General features: G+C 40.1%; 2 protein-coding genes across 2 annotated transcripts in view; one reads left to right on the top strand and one right to left on the bottom strand.

Annotated features, from left to right (window-relative positions):
* LOC119411536 (protein FAM124B) overlaps positions 1-12,961 on the bottom strand; it is a 44,882-nt gene that overhangs the window by 22,029 nt on the left and 9,892 nt on the right. The window lies entirely within an intron of this gene.
* Positions 1-12,961, top strand: part of cul3b (cullin 3b) — a gene marked incomplete at its 5' end in the record, with an annotated part of 27,963 nt that overhangs the window by 8,035 nt on the left and 6,967 nt on the right. The window contains 7 exon segments of the mRNA XM_037677384.1: positions 4,952-5,066; positions 5,272-5,500; positions 5,784-5,929; positions 6,218-6,394; positions 7,883-8,053; positions 9,877-9,984; positions 11,563-11,687. Of these exon segments, the coding sequence (XP_037533312.1) occupies positions 4,952-5,066; positions 5,272-5,500; positions 5,784-5,929; positions 6,218-6,394; positions 7,883-8,053; positions 9,877-9,984; positions 11,563-11,687 (1,071 nt within the window).

Genomic DNA, 12,961 nt, shown 5'->3' with positions numbered 1-12,961 from the left:
AGCTCAGTGAGGTTGGATGGAGAGCGTTTGTGAACAGCAGTCTTCAGCTCTTTCCACAGATTCTCGATTGGATTCAGGTCTGGACTTTGACTTGGCCATTCCAACACCTGGATACGTTTATTTGTGAACCATTCCATTGTAGATGTGTCTTTATGTTTTGGATCATTGTCTTGTTGGAAGATAAATCTCCGTCCCAGTCTCAGGTCTCTTGCAGACTCAAACAGGTTTTCTTCCAGAATGTTCCTGTATTTGGCCCCATCCATCTTCCCATCAATTCTGACCATCTTCCCTGTCCCTGCTGATGAAAAGCAGGCCCAAACCATGATGCTGCCACCACCATGTTTGACAGTGGGGATGGTGTGTTCAGGGTGATGAGCTGTGTTGCTTTTACGCCAAACATATCATTTTACATTGTGGCCAAACAGTTGGATTTTGGTTTCATGTGACCAGAGCACCTTCTTCCACATGTTTGGTGTCTCCCAGGTGCTTGTGACAAACTTTAAACAACACTTTTTATGGATATCTTTGAGAAATGGCTTTTTTCTTGCCACTCTTCCATAAAGGCCAGATTTGTGCAGTGTACGACTGATTGTTGTCCTATGGACAGACTCTCCCACCTCAGCTGTAGATCTCTGCAGTTCATCCAGAGTGATCATGGGCCTCTTGGCTGCATCTCTGATCAGTCTTCTCCTTGTTCCAGATGAAAGTTTAGAGGGACGGCCGGGTCTTGGTAGATTTGCAGTGGTCTGATACTCCTTCCATTTCAATATGATTGTTTGCACAGTGCTCCTTGGGATGTTTAAAGCTTGGGAAATCTTTTTGTATCCAAATCCGGCTTTAAACTTCTCCACAACAGTATCTTGGACCTGCCTGGTGTGTTCCTTGGTCTTCATGATGCTCTCTGCACTTTGAACAGAATCCTGAGACTATCACAGAGCAGGTGCATTTATACGGAGACTTGATTACACACAGGTGGATTCTATTTATCATCATCAGTCATTTGGGACAACATTGGATCATTCATAGATCCTCACTGAACTTCTGGACTGAGTTTGCTGCACTGAAAGTAAGGGGGCCCAATAATATTGCACGCCCCACTTTTCAGTTTATTTGTTAAAAAAGTTTGACACATCCAATAAATTTCTATCCACTTCACGATTGTGTCCCACTTGTTGTTGATTCTTCACAAAAAATTGAAATTTTATATCTTTATGTTTGAAGCCTGAAATGTGGCAAAAATTGAAAAGTTCAAGGGGATGAATACTTTCACAAGGCACTGTATATCTGGACAATGATATTTATTTTTCTCACTAAACCACAACCTGCGGCTCTGGGGCCACATGTGGCTCTTTGGTCCCTCTGCAGCCGCTTCTTCAGGCTTTGACCAAAACTAAAATAAAACTGGATTTTATTTAAATTATTGCCAACAATGAAAATGGCTAGTTTCAGCAGGTTTCATGTCATTTTCAAATATGTGAAGAATAGTACAAATACAAGATGTTAAACATGTGGACTACATCATGCTAGTAGTTTGCTAGACACTTTAAGTCAACTTCCAGTCTCACAGCGAGATCTTTCTCTGAAAACCACCAGAATGTTTTGGAATATCTTTAAGAGAAGCTGCTGAGAATGAATATTTGATGAAACTTAGAATAAAACACAAAAAACAAAATCAAAGTAAGCAAAAATATTTATTTTTCTTTAAAATGTAACTGGATATCCAACAAACTGGCCTAATTTTATACCGTCTTTAACTTTATGCTTTAAGTAGGAAACTTAATTCTTCAACAAATAAGAGAACTCACATCGACCTGCAGAGTTCAGTTTGAATTTTTATAAAATTGTTAAAAATTATATATTTTTCTTTCTTTACATGAATCTGGTCTTTTCTTTTGTAATAAATTGTAAAAATATCAATACATGTTAATAATAGACATTTTTCATTTCATAATGTAGAGGGATAGGTAGTCAGACCCAACAATACACCATTTAACTGGTGTTTACCCTAATCATTCAAAAGTTATGTAATAAATGTGGACTGACCTTTTAAAAATAGTGAATTCTTGGCAATCTTGTGATTCCCCTCACTTGAATTAAAACACACAAAACCTGGTTTAAGCCACAAACTCTTTTATTTTCAGTTTGAACAAAGATAATATGGAATTATGACAAATATGAATGAATAACCAATAGTGTTATTTCAGAAGGGTGAATAATATAAGATAGCTTAAAACTTTGAGAAAAGATGTTATGAATAACGTAAAAAAAAAAAAATTAGAAAATTTATGACTAATGTCCAAATTTAGATTAACTTTATCTTGGGTTTGTGACTAACTTAAAAGATGTCTAAAAACTTATTTGGCACTGAGTCGTTTCCTTTCATCAGGAGGAAGATGGTTTGTACCAGGAAAGATGCCCTCATTACCACAATGGATATGATGCAAAAGCTCACTGGTTCACTGTCACCGGAAGGGATGTCTTTCCTTCAAGGACCACGTCTCGTCCGGCAAGGCAGTGCCTCGTCGCCGCATCATTCCGAGGTGTTTGAGGACGTTACGTGGACTTTCGCCATTTCAGTCGTCTCGCTCGCGTCTAAATTGGGGAGAACTAGGGGGGAAGACAGGCTCGCAGCTGCTTCAAGCCACCTTTAGTAAAACAACCACAAGACTCCCTTATCTCCTCCACTGTGGTTCAGTTTTACCTGATGAAAAAGGGGGAGTGTCTATGGAAATTGTATCCAATCAATGCAACTCTGACCAGCTAAATGGGCGTTAACTGAGTTGCATAAATTCATTTTGATCACAACTCCTCTCAAAGTTTAGAGGGAAACGATGACTTTGCTTTGTTTACACATCACAGATGTACATTTGGGTTTTTTTTTTTATTGGACGGTCTTTTTAACATTTTGATCCTGTTATCTTGACTAATTTTGAAACGTGATGTGAATAATACACATCAAACATTTCACTCGTATTTTTATTTTTTATTTATTATCTTTGAAATGTGTGCAGGAGTTCTGACACATTAGCAGCTGTGCGCTCTCTGCAGAACTGTCTGGAGACCTCCTGTGCATAAAACCTGCACTGTCTGCAGGGCGCACAGCTGATTGAGGTGAAGCCGACACCCCACCCACGTCAAAAATTCCAGTACATACAATGAGTGGTTAGTGCTACGTTTGTGCTGGTTTGTGCCGTTAAACTGTTTGTTTGTGCTGCTGTGGATTCTGAGACATCTGAAGGTGGATGAAGACGCGCCATCCCTGCAGGACATGCGGTCAGCGTCTCTGCTGCAGGAGCGTGTCTGTGGGTTGCTGCGTCTACTGCAGCAGTAAGAGCCACTCCACAGACATGGACAACGTCTCCTCTCGTATTTTTAATAAATGATCAAAATAAAAATGCGCGATGACTTTGGACTTTTATGAGCGGAGATATGAGCTGACGGATCCGAGAGAACAGTTGCCTGGAACGCACACGGTGAAAATGAGGGAGTTCCCGGATCTTGTTCCGGCAGGATCCGGCTCAAATCAGCCACTGAATACAGGTAAACAACAGGTGGTCTGTTTGAGGCTCTGTTTAACTGAACAAGTTCCTTCTGTGGTTGTCACACGGTACTGTTTTTAAGGCCATCGTTTTCCAGGGGCCTTTTGAATTATCGTACCATCCTGTGACCAGAGCTATGTGTCCTCAGGGTATGGTAGAGTTCTGTCTTTTGTTGAATGTAAATTGTGAAGGTGTCTCCTTGTCTGAGGCAGGAACCGAGAGTTGATTAACTTGCAGAAAGTAGTAAGTACCCTCCTTGATACAGGCTTTTTTTTTTGGAGACGCAGTCTATCTTTCCTCAGGAAGGAGAGCTGATAAACCTTGCAGGAGGTAAATCCTGTCAGGGGTCATTTGTCTGACCCAGGAAGGGGAGTGATTAGCACAGAGGGGGTGGAAGAGTTCAGTTACTGTCTCTGAGGGTAGGATGTGCTGAGTCATCCTGACCCATCTTTAGGAACGTAGAACACTACAGTAATATCACCGCCACTGGTTAGAAAAGCCATCTCCAACGAACTTGTAGAGGTCCACGAGCCACCAGTTGATAGTACACAGTTGTAGCAGGTGGTGTGGCTCCAGACACGTCATAATTAATAAGCAAAGTGGCAAAAAATGGCTCTTTTTATTGCAAAGGTTGCAGACCCCTGCACTAAACCATGAAGTAATGCCATCCTGAGCCACAGAAGAGCTGGCGCTGTCAGGACCTGCAGCTCAGTAAAGTGCCACCTTGACAGCCAAACCCTCTGATTGCATTGTATTTTTGTAATTGTTGCATGTGATTGATATGACATAATCAACTGAGAGGAAACATCCTGTCATAATTTGTACTTGCAAGTTCAAACTTGCATGCAAGTTGGGTAACTTGAGCACAGAGTTTTACACGTACCGTAGTTTTTGCCCTATAAGTAGCAGTTTTTTGCATAATTTACATGCCCTGCGACTTATAGGCCAAAGCGACATATTTATGAATTTTTCCACTTTATTAGACATATTTGGACTGATGCAACTTAAAGGGCAGTGTGACAAGTATGGTGGAAAATACGGTAGGTTGTTTTTTTTTTTTTTTTTTGCTTTATATCTAAACATCTTAATTTAAAAAAATGTAATTTGTGTAAATATTTTTTACAAATACAAATCTTTTATCCACGCACATAATTATTTGTGGATGCACAAAGATGGAATTTTCAGAGATTTTGGTTTACAAGGTGTAAAATTTACACATTCTAATTTACAAGCCCAAAATATATGACTGGAATTTGTACCCGTACACTGTTTTTGCTGTGAAAGATTAGTAAAACATAAGCTGGCAGCTATAGTAAAATAAATGAAAGTCCACAAAACTGTTTTTTATGTTTTAAATTTTACAAGTTTCATATTTTTCCTTCAACATTTGGTCTCTTTCTCTTCTCCTGCAGAGGGGCCATTAGGAATGCCTGCCAAATGTTAATGATTCTCGGCCTTGAAGGGAGGTCTGTTTATGAAGAAGACTTTGAAGCACCATTCTTGGAAATGTCGGCAGAATTTTTCCAGGTTCAATTGAATTTATTTCTCCTGATAGTTTGTTGTTTATTGGGATTCAGACAAGTTTTACCGTGGATATAATTTATCTTTCTTAGGGAACTGTGTAAGTAAATAAAACTTTGTAAAGTTAATTCTAAGAGCAGCTTTGAAAAATGATTACCAAGACTACAGTATATACATATATAATTATTTTTATTTTATGTATTTATTTTAGATGGAGAGCCAAAAGTTCCTAGCAGAAAACAGTGCCAGTGTGTACATAAAGAAGGTAGAAGCCAGAATTAATGAAGAGATTGAGCGGGTAATGCACTGCCTGGACAAATCCACGGAGGAGCCCATCGTCAAGGTGGTGGAACGTGAGCTCATTTCCAAACACATGAAGACCATTGTTGAGATGGAGAACTCGGGTCTGGTCCACATGCTCAAGAACGGCAAGACAGACGGTATGCACTCAGTCATGTGTTGGTCTGTCGTTAAAAATGTGACGCACTTGGCACTTGCTGAAATGTTTCAGTCAGGCAGTAATACAATAATAATCCTTACCCATGTCTCAAACTGCACTGTGATTAATTTAGAAGGATTTGATTTTCAACACATTCAGAAAATGTTGTAGTTCACTTTTATTTACTCAACAAAACCTACTTTCAGTCGATACAAGGTGTTCGTACCTTTTCAGCCTCTACAAATGGATTTACAAAAAGTGTGTTCCCACACATCTATCTGCAGATTTGGCGTGCATGTACAAGCTGTTCAGTCGAGTTCCCAACGGGCTGAAGACCATGTGCGAGTGTATGAGTTCATACCTGCGAGAACAAGGCAAGGCGCTCGTGTCCGAGGAGGGAGAAGGAAAAAACCCAGTAGATTATATCCAGGTAAGAAGACAACAGTTGTTGGCTTTATTTGTAAATCAGCAGGAACACTGTGTGAAATGTTCGAATAATTCATCAAGCTGAAATATTTTGTTGGTAACTCAGGAAGGGGAAATTTTAAATCCTCAGCTTTTTAGATCACAGAATCATTTCCACAGGCTCTGCGAACATAAACATGTCTGTCGTCTGTCTCCTGCTACTTTTTGAGCTCTAATAATTGCTTTATGGCATTACTGCTGTTGAACACTGTTTGGGTTTTTCTTTGCATGACTTCCCGCCTCCTCCCTGCAGGGTTTACTGGACCTGAAATCCCGTTTTGACCGTTTCCTCCAAGACTCTTTCAATAATGATCGACTCTTCAAACAAACTATTGCTGGTGATTTTGAGTACTTCCTTAACCTGAACTCCCGCTCCCCTGAATACCTGTCACTCTTCATAGACGACAAACTGAAGAAGGGAGTAAAGGGGGTGAGTCATTTTACTGAGCTACACTCTTCTTTTTTTCTTCCCAGTAAACACTGGTATAATGGACGGTCTGATCTGGCCTGTTCAGTCAAAAATAAATAAATTATATATATATTTATTTATTTATTATTTTACTGCATGTCATTTTCAGTTTTTATGCCAAATCAGGTTACAAAAATGTTTTTGTTAAATTTTAAAATACATAATAACTTGAGGTAAAATATTTTTGTTCTTGATGGCATCACCACAGGGTCTAATACTTTGTACTTTTTCTTTTTAAAATTAAATTGCTGTAGAAAGCATTAATCCATCCATCCATTTTCTTCCGCTTATCCGGGGTCGGGTCGCGGATGTAGCAGCTTAAGTAGGGAGGCCCAGACTTCCCTCTCCCCAGCCACTTGGGCCAGCTCCTCCGGGGGAATCCCGAGGCGTTCCCAGGCCAGTCAAGAAACATAGTCCCTCCAGCGTGTCCTGGGTCTTCCTCTGGGTCTCCTCCCGGTGGGACGTGTCCGGAACACCTCACCAGGGAGGTGTCCAGGAGGCATCCTAAACAGATGCCCGAGCCACCTCAACTGGCTCCTCTCGACGTGGAGAAGCAGCGGCTCTACTCTGAGTCTCTCCCGGATGATCGAGCTTCTCACCCTGTCTCTAAGGGAGAGCCCAGACACCCTGTGGAGAAAACTCATTTCGGCCGCTTGTATCCGAGATCTCGTTCTTTCAGTCACAACCCAAAACTCATGACCATAGATGAGGGTAGGACCTCCTCCCTGACCTGGAGAGGGCACTCTACCCTTTTCCGGCTCAAGACCATGGCCTTGGATTTGGAGGAACTGATCTTCATCTTGGCCGCGTCACACTCTGCTGCGAACTGCTCCAGCAAAATCTGTAGATCACGATCTGATGAAGCCATTAGGACCACATCATCTGCAAAAAGCAGAGACACGATCCTAAGGCCACCGAAACGGATACCCTAAACACCTTGGCTGCACCTAGAAATTCTGTCCATAAAAGTTATGAACAGAATCTGTGATAAAGGGCAACCTTGGCGGAGTCCAACTCTCACCAGGAACGAGCCCGACTTATTGCCGGCAATGCGGACCAAGCTCTGACACCGGTTATACAGGGACCTAACAGCCAGTATCAAAGGGCCCAGTACCCCATACTCCCAGAGTACCCCCCACAGGGTTCCCCGAGGGACGCGGTCGAACGCCTTCTCCAAGTCCACAAAGCACATGTAGACCGGTTGGGCAAACTCCCACGCACCCTCCAGGACCCTGCTGAGAGTGTAGAGCTGGTCCATTGTTCTACGACCAGGATGAAAACCGCACTGCTCCTCCAGAAAGAAAGCATTAATTTAGAACAAATTACATAAAGCACTCAACATTTACTGTGAATACATTTATCTTTTCATTTTCAAATAATATAAATAAAATGTGATTGTTTGCCATGATTGCAGCCCGACTGTTTTGTGTTTGGCTTTATTTTGTCCAGCTAACAGAGCAGGAGGTGGAGTCCATACTGGACAAGGCCATGGTGCTCTTCCGCTTCATGCAGGAGAAGGATGTGTTTGAGAGGTACTACAAGCAGCACCTGGCTCGAAGGTTGCTCACCAACAAGAGCGTCTCTGATGACTCTGAAAAGAACATGATCTCAAAGCTAAAGGTGAGCTGGAGTGTCATTTAACATAAATATGCTCTTGGAGTAATTTACATATTTACAACTTTTGACCCAACCTTTGAAAAAAATGGTTGGCTTTGAAAATGAACTATTTGCACATCTACAGTTGAAACCAGAAGTTTACATACACTATTTAAAAAGACATTTTTTTCACGGTGTCTGACGTGAAATCAGAATAAACTTTTCCCATTTTAGGTAAATTAGGATTACCAAATTTTTTTTCTATTTGCAAAATGCCAGAATAATGAGAGAATTTATTTAGGCAATTTTTATTACTTTCTTCAAAGTCAAAAGTTTAAATACATTTCATTAGTACTTGGTACCACTGCCCTTAAACTGTATGACTTTTGTCAAATGTTTTAGATATCCTTCCACAAGCTTCTCACAATAGTTGGCAGGAATTTTGTCCCATTCCTCCTGACAGAACTGGTGGAACTGGGCCATGTTTGTAGGCTGCCTTGCTTTTCAGCTTTGCCCATAAATTTTGATAGGATTGAGATCAGGGCTTTGTGATGGCCACTCCAAAACATTGACTTTGTTCTCCTTGAGTTACTGTATAACCAGTTTGGCAGTATGCTTCGGGCCATTGTCCATTTGAAGACCCATTTTCACCCAAGCTTCAACTTCCTGTCTGATGTCTTGAGATGTTGCTTCAGTATTTCCACATATTGTTCTTTCCTCATGACGTCATCTATTTTGTGAAGTGCACCAGTCCCTCCTGCAGCAAAACAACCCCACAACATAATACTGCCACCCCTGTGTTTCACAGTCATGATGGTGTTCTCAGGCTTTTTCCTCCAAACGTAGCAATGATCATTATGGCCAAGCAGTTCCATTTTAGTTTCATCAGACCACAGGACATGTCTCCAAAAATTAGGTGCATTTGCAAACATTAATCTGGCTTTTTTATGTTTCTTTTGAAGTAATGTCTTCTTCCTGGCGCAGTGGCCTTTCAGCCTATGTCGATACAGTTTCACTGTGGGTAATGACACGCTCTTACAGCTTCAGGCAGCATCTTCACCAGGTCTTTTGCTCTTGTTCTTGGATTGATATGCACATTTTGGACCAAAGCACGTTCATCTCTGGGACACAGAACCCGTCTCTTTTCTGAGCGGTATGATGGCTGGACATTCCCACCTTGTTTGTACTTGCATATAATTGGTTGTGCAGATGAACGAAGCACCTTCAGGCATCTGGAAATTACACCCAAGGATGAACCAGACTTGTGCAAGTCCGCAATCCTCTTCCTGATATGTTGGTTGATCTCTTTCGATTTTCCCATGTCGTTACACAAGGAAGCAGTGTTTTAGGTGTTGCTTAACTTACATCCACAGGTGTGTGTCTAATCAACTCAGATGTTATCAATAAACCTATCAGAAGCTTCCAAAAACATGACATCAAATGTCCCAAATTGTTTAAAGCCATAGTAATCTTAGTGTATTCAAGCTTTTGACTTTGCAGAAAGTAATAAACTTTGCCTTAATAAATTCTCACTCTCATTAGTCTGGCATTTCGCAAATATAAAAAATTTAGGTAATCTTAAATGATCTAAAACGAGAAAAGTTTGTTCTGATTTCACGTCAGACTGTGTGAAAAAAAATGCATGTGCCTTTTTAAATGATGTATGTAAACCTGGTTTCAGCTGTATGTAATTCGCTGTAAGATATCAATTGGTTGTAAAAACTTGCTCATTTAGTTGGTACCGTTTTTTAAAGATTGATCAGTGACTACATACTATGCATTGAGCTGTTGGCCACTATGATGGTGTTAATTAGCTAAAAGTGTCTCTTTCTCGTCTTTGTCTTCAGACTGAGTGTGGCTGTCAGTTCACCTCCAAACTGGAGGGCATGTTTCGAGACATGAGCATCTCCAACACCACCATGGACGAGTTTAGACAACATCTTCAGACAACGGGGGTGAGGAGGCAACACGTGCCTCAGTTCATTCAGATTATTAAGCATTAATTCAAATTTATTTCTACTGTCAGTTTTTGGCTACAGTGATTGCCAGTCTATAGAGCGCACCCAAATATCAGCCGAGCATACTAAATAAAAAAATAAAAAATTGTACATATATAAGCCTCCGTTGTGTATATCACATTGTAACATGAGCATCAGCACATGGCTACTGAGAGAGACGTACAGCTCTTGTTGTAGATCAAGAATCAACCACCAGATGGTTTTATAGACTTTATCTTACTGTTCAACACACACAGAGTGAACGCCACAGGTCTTCATGATAACCACCTCCCTCACTCATGGTTACTCTACTGAACGGCCTAACTCAAACTAACACATGTTGAACATATAAACTAGATTAACAAGAACAGACTAATCACTAAAAGAACAGTGCTAACAGCTAACCAACATGATTACATGATTACAACAGAATGCTACAATACGTACCGGTAACATACACAAATACATACAGTAAATGTTTTTATTTTCTTAACAGTGTTGGTAACACGACTGGTAAAAAAAAAAATGTATATAGTAGCCTATAGGAAGTCATTGATCGCTGAATTCTTCCTGCTGCAGGCTTGTGGAGCAAAATTGCTCTGTGAGCATGTGAGACTCACATGCTCTGTGCACGCAGGGGAATCCCCCCTCCCATTCTCTCCCCCCTCCCTGTTTCATTGGTTCGACCATGACCTGTTCAGTAAATTCATTGGTCAGTTTTTTTATTACTTTTATTTATACGGGTAGTCTCATTAATATACGTCTCTCTTGGGGGGTGGGTCCTCGTGACTCAATGAGACTACCTCACTGGTTCATCTTAGTGGTCACATGGCCTCAGGGAGGGATTATGGGTAAAATGATCATTTCGGTTAGCTGTTTAGCATTGTTCTTTAGGGATTAGTCTGTTCTTGTTAGTCTAGTTTATGTGTTAATTATGTGCTAGACTGTGTTGGGCCGTTCAGTAGAGTAACCACAAGTGAGAGAGGTGGTTCTCATGAAGACCTTTGGCGTTCTCTCTGTCTGTGTGTGTCACGAGAACCCACCCCCCCAAGAGGGATGTGTGTTGGGCAGCTATGTGAGCGCCCAACTAAATGTTTTTGGTGGCAGGAAGCTCGTTAGCTCGTCCCAAAACAAAAATAAAATCCATAAATTAGCCACAGCATTGTATAATCTGTGGGGTTCAAGCCTGTGAAAGTAGTAGCGGCTTATAGACCAGCGATCGCGGTACTTAATTGACACTTACTGTTCCCATTTCTGAAGAGCCAGTCATGAGCCTAACTACTGGTATTTGTGTCCTCGTAAAATATGGAGCCAGTTTCAGGCTTGTGCTGCATTTCCATGGGGCTTCTCATTACTACAGCTTTTAGCGCAGCAGTGTGTGTGACATCAATAGAATATAAAAATCTCAGTTTTGTTGATGTTTCACATTTGTGTCATGCATCTATTTTTTTCACTATTCTTCAGTTTTAGTTTTTTTGTTTAAGTTCTAAATGTTCGTTGTATTCATGTATTTTTGTTTTTATTGTTTTACTTCAGGTTTCTCTTGGAGGGGTTGATCTCACTGTGAGAGTTTTGACCACAGGATACTGGCCAACACAATCAGCAACACCCAAGTGCAACATCCCTCCTTCACCACGTCATGCATTTGAAGTATTTAGAAGGTTTGTCACTTATACAATTAGAGATATTCCCTTGTAGAAATGTATGAATGTGTTCAGTTACAGTCTCCCAGAGGCAAAAAATATGGTAATTGTTCATTTGTTTGTTACACCTGGATAACCAAAGTGCTAAGAGAAATGGAACGATTTTACATCCTGTCATGTGTTGACTAAAACCTCGCTAACCTGCAGAACTATTATAGAATATTGTTCTCTTTTTAGACAAAAGATCAAAAACTAAGGTCACCAAGGTTTTTTGTTTTTCAGCTCTAGTGATTTGTCTTTTCATTTTCAAACAATATAGATCGAATCTGATCTTTACTGTTTTTGCAGCCGTGCACTGTTTTGTGTTGGGCTTTATTTTGTCCAGCTAACAGAGCTGCATCTTTATTCATTCATTCATTCAACCTTTATTTAGACGGGTAAATCCCATTGAGCCTCGAGGACTCATTTACAAGAGAGACCTGATTAAGAAATCTTATTATTATCTGCTCTGTCTGCATTTTCAAGATTAATACAAAACAACATTGGACAAATTTTAGTGTTTTCCCTCTCAATAAAATCACCAGAAAGGAGTTAATGGCTTCTTTCCATAACTTTGTGTGCCATCAATATCAAGAAGAGGCCGACAGGTGCAGTCCTTTTAAATTTAAGTCTTTTCTAAAATCATTTAGATAGTCCAGCTATAACTACAAAAAATTAAATGTTAAGGACTAACTGTTGATATGCCTCACTTTGATAGTTGATATTTGTAAGTGCAGTTAAAACTAAGGGACAATGAGGTATGTTGATATATTAAATCCTTTTTAATATATCTACTGTAAATTTAATTACCTCCCTTAACTGTTTTTACGTTAACATGCTTTTTTATTATTATTATGATTGTTATCTTTATTAAATTTAATGGGTTTGTCATATCTTACCTTTTCTTTACCTCCTGGAAATTTCAAATATCTGAACAGTCTTTAAATTAAAATTACAGTAGAAAATACCTCAATATTAAAAATAAAATCTGCATCACAGTACCGCCCAACATACCTGGTAAAGTAATTTTTTTTTTGGGGGGGGGGGGGTCATATCACCTAGGCCTAGGTAGAAGCTGAGCAGAATAAATATTTTGTAGGTAATTCTTGTGGAAGACACGTGTTTGTGTAATCCTATGTGGGACTGTCGCGATAAACAATAAATCAATTAATCGCATGATAAATGAAAATTATGGACCTCATTTTCATTTATCAGCTTTATCGTTTCTTCATGTCTCTCTCTTTCTACTGAAG

This window comes from Nematolebias whitei, chromosome 6, assembly GCF_014905685.2.
Source record: "Nematolebias whitei isolate Nwh7 chromosome 6, NemWhi1, whole genome shotgun sequence".
Taxonomy (NCBI): domain Eukaryota; kingdom Metazoa; phylum Chordata; class Actinopteri; order Cyprinodontiformes; family Rivulidae; genus Nematolebias; species Nematolebias whitei.
This window is presented reverse-complemented; position numbering and strand designations above follow the sequence as displayed.